Here is a 3,703-nt window from a genome sequence, read left to right on the forward strand (position 1 = left end):
ATAATTATATGCATTCCATTGATAATTTGATATATCGTTATTATTAATTGATGTGTATTTAAATTATTTTAAATTAATAAAAAAAAGAAAAGTGTGTTGATTATTAAAAATTATTAATATCAAAATAATGACTATTATAAAGTGCAGATACAATATAATTAAAAGAATTATATATATATTTTACGTATTTCTAATTCAACTTATCAAAAATTAGTTGCTTGTTAATAGATTGATGTATATATAAAGCAGTAGTCAAATTTTTTATACTTGTTCAAACAGACAAATGGGTTGACCACTCGACTATCCCATATTAATTCAAAGAATTATATACATTTAATTGATAAATAATAACAATAAAAAAATACTTTAAACATTAAATGCTAAATTTTAAATCATTGATATAATATAATAAATAGAGTTAAAATTTGTTTAATCAATAAAAACAACAAGCCTGATTATTAATAAGAACGTGTGAAAATTAAATGTCTTTAAAATCTAACCTTTAATGGGATATAGTTGCTTTCATGTTTTAAGTGGAGGATTCGAAACTATGAAAAAATCTATTGATGAGAAAGCGAAAAAAATGATATTAAATTATAATTGGCAAAACAGATACATGCATGTTCGATCGAAAGGAAACTAAGGAAGAAATATAGTATGTAATGAATTAAGGAAACACTGTTTATGTCACATGGTTGGAACAAAGTTTGGGATTCGCCAGTAAAGTAGTTTGTGAAGAAACTTAGAAATGCCATGAGCTAAGATTTCGCTGGCTCTTTCTTTCAACCAACCAAGAATCCATAGAACTTAAAGAAAAGAAAGCACTCGTGACTTCCAAAAAGTTCAAATTCTTTGGTCACATTTCATCACATGCGAATAATATACATTTCGATTTCTTATTAGTTAGTCAATTTCTTCACTCACAAGCTGTGACGTATGTGTGCCCACTTATTATGCCATCATTTCTAATATTGATCATATAATTTGGAGTCTAATTATTAAAATTCAACATGTTGTTCATATCATCAATTCTGATTTCTACAACTGAAGATGAATAATAGTGGCTACTGGTTGTAAAAAGTATTGTCTTATTTTATGAGTGTCACTTTAATTTGTCATAATTCATAATAAGATGTGACTCCACTATTCTTTTTTCTTTCTTGGATAACAGACTGGATTTAAGTTAGTTAGTTTTCAAGCAGCAAAATTCTTATTTTTAGGAAATAGACATAAGAAACCAACATACACTGTCTCAGTCAAATTACAGAAGCATACATAAACCTGAAATAGGGGGTGTAGGGGACCATTATTTAATAAAATTTCATGTATATTTATATATATTGCAGTTTAGGTTTAAATATGCTATCGTTCATACATAACAATATATTGTTTAGTCACTAAGAATCAGTATACAGCATAAGAATCTATGATCTAATATAATTATAATAATAACATATATGATGATTTTTTTTCCTATTCTCTGGTAGACCATCCCATAATAAAAAAGAAGTAGAGATGTGCATGTCCTTCTCTTCTTAATTACTACTATCTCTGTCTTACACACTGTTACATAGAATCCATGTTCCATAAAGTATCACCCATGTTGTTGTTGTTGTCTAAAATCCAGTCACTCCCACAGGTTTGAAGATCAAACTGTGGAATGTCATAATAAGTTCCCATTGGTGACAGAGGATCCATGCTTAGTCCTTCCACCATGGCACCATAGTTATTAATATTATTATTATTATTGCCATTGGCATCAACAACATTATTCCAGTTTTCTTGAATCATTGGATTGTTGTTGTAATAAACGTTGTAGTTCTCAAACACATTGGGAGGACTTGCTGATGTTAAGTGCTGTGACATCTCAAATAGCTGTGAGAATTGAAGTGAATCAGAGGAAGGAGGAACATTATTGTTGTTGGGGCTGGACATATTGCTGAAGTGATGATTACTTGGAACATCCATGAATAATTCCCTTTGTGGTGGAGATAGAGAATTAGGAATGTTGTTGGAGAAGTTTGAGATTGGTGAAGTACTCATTGAAGAAGCTTCTGCATGATTGTTAAAGTTGTTCATGATCATAGGGGAATTTGAAGCAGAACTCTGTTCCATCTTTTGAAGCAATCTTGGCATCCAGAAAAACTTAACAGCATCAATGAATCTCTTGCTTCCAGATTCAATGTTGAGTTGGCGTGCCTGTTTCTGTACCCTTGTTCTCCAATAGTTCTTGATCTCATTGTCTGTTCTTCCTGGAAGATGCTGAGCAATTTTTGACCACCTATACACAAATCAACATGATAATTATTAAGTGCAACAATAAATAAAGATATCAGTACTAACTAATTTGTGTGATGATTGAATTACCTGTTACCCCACTTGGAATGGAGTTCAAGGATCAAGAGCTGTTCTTGTGGGGTAAGGTTGCCTCTCTTAATGTCAGGTTTCAAGTAATTGAGCCATCTCAGCCTGCAGCTTTTTCCAGTTCTCTTCAGTCCTGAAATGTTGGAATATAATGAAATGATGTCAGAGAAAACAATGACAAATAAAGAATAATATACAATAATTATGTGTTTGTACATAAACATACCTGCACTTTTGGCTAACATATTCCAACGACCCTCACCATGACGAGCAATATAATGAATGAGTAAACTATCCTCTTCAAGAGTCCAAGGTCCTCTTCTCAAATCAGTTTCTTCTTCATTGGAAGAACCAATCTCTCTCTTTGCTATTATTGTGGACATAGTTGCTATTGATGCTGCCCTTCTTTAGCTGGAAGTGAATGAGAATGTGTGTACATGCTCCTTATATATATATATATACTCCCCACGGAATTTCGTAAATGGGTTTGGTAGAGTAGGGTGCAACACCCTATATGTCTTAGCTAGCTGCTACAAACAGTAACCAGTAACCTAAAGTGTGAGAGACTGTGTACCCTTTTAAAATAGAAAGTCGCATGCAGTTATTTTCGTGTGAATGTGATATTTGAAAATTATTGAATGATTTAACAAGTTTGACTAAATCATCGTCTAACGATTCTCAACTACCAACTTCATACGAAGATAGTTGTATGTATGCGAGTGTTCACCCTTGTTAATCATGATTACTTATGCTATAACATCCATCGTAATGGATATAGTTTGTTCATGCCCTGACCCAATACTAAGGCCCAAGTTCGAATACGGCAAAAAAACTCAATCCAAAGATTGGTCCTCACTCGATATCGACCTTTTCTCAAGAAGTCGGATCTAACAACGACTTGGTCTAAAGAAGTCGGAAGTGAAGATTAGTTGGCAAGTAACACTTATTCAAATAAGTAACTGTCTCTAAAATCTCTCAACCCATTTCCAGGAGCCATATCTCAATTTCCCTAAGATAAAGAGACGGTTATCCTCTTTAAAAGGTGGAACTACTTCAACGGTGGTTATTGGTTCATCACTATAAATATACGGAGACTCCTCAGGTATCTTTAAGTCCCAATACTCTACAAACCTGTAAAGCCCTTTGCTGACTTAGACATCGGAATGTCCTTTCAGGTACCATCCTCCATTCTTTCATACATACAAGTCGGACGGCAACTTCGTGATGCGAATCAATTCAGAGACCTCCTCCAACGGACGATTGGGCCAACCTTACCAGTCCAGCCTATTAATCTCCGGTTACCCATCGTAATATAGTTAATCCATTGCAATGGTATTTT

The 3,703-nt window shown here is 33.2% G+C and overlaps 1 protein-coding gene across 1 annotated transcript; it reads right to left on the minus strand.

Moving 5' to 3' along the window:
* Positions 1–1,566: 1,566 nt before the first annotated feature.
* Positions 1,567–2,747, minus strand: LOC107467448 (transcription factor MYB62-like). Its single transcript, XM_016086548.3, has 3 exons — positions 2,591–2,747; positions 2,368–2,497; positions 1,567–2,281 (listed from the first exon to the last, which is right to left on the minus strand). Exons 1-3 carry the CDS (start codon positions 2,745–2,747, stop codon positions 1,567–1,569), a joined length of 1,002 nt encoding a protein of 333 aa, XP_015942034.1.
* Positions 2,748–3,703: the final 956 nt, after the last annotated feature.

Source organism: Arachis duranensis, chromosome 9 (genome assembly GCF_000817695.3).
Source record: "Arachis duranensis cultivar V14167 chromosome 9, aradu.V14167.gnm2.J7QH, whole genome shotgun sequence".
Classification (NCBI taxonomy): Eukaryota; Viridiplantae; Streptophyta; class Magnoliopsida; order Fabales; family Fabaceae; genus Arachis; species Arachis duranensis.

Bases quoted from the DNA above. Each gene is read 5' to 3' on its own strand.
- LOC107467448 (XM_016086548.3), bottom strand. From the start codon at position 2,747: ATGTCCACAATAATAGCAAAGAGAGAGATTGGTTCTTCCAATGAAGAA. The intron at 2,498-2,590 runs GTATGTTTATGT...CCAACATTTCAG, and splicing joins TATGTTAGCCAAAAGTGCAG to GACTGAAGAGAACTGGAAAA. The intron at 2,282-2,367 runs GTAATTCAATCA...ATTTGTGTATAG, and splicing joins CATTCCAAGTGGGGTAACAG to GTGGTCAAAAATTGCTCAGC.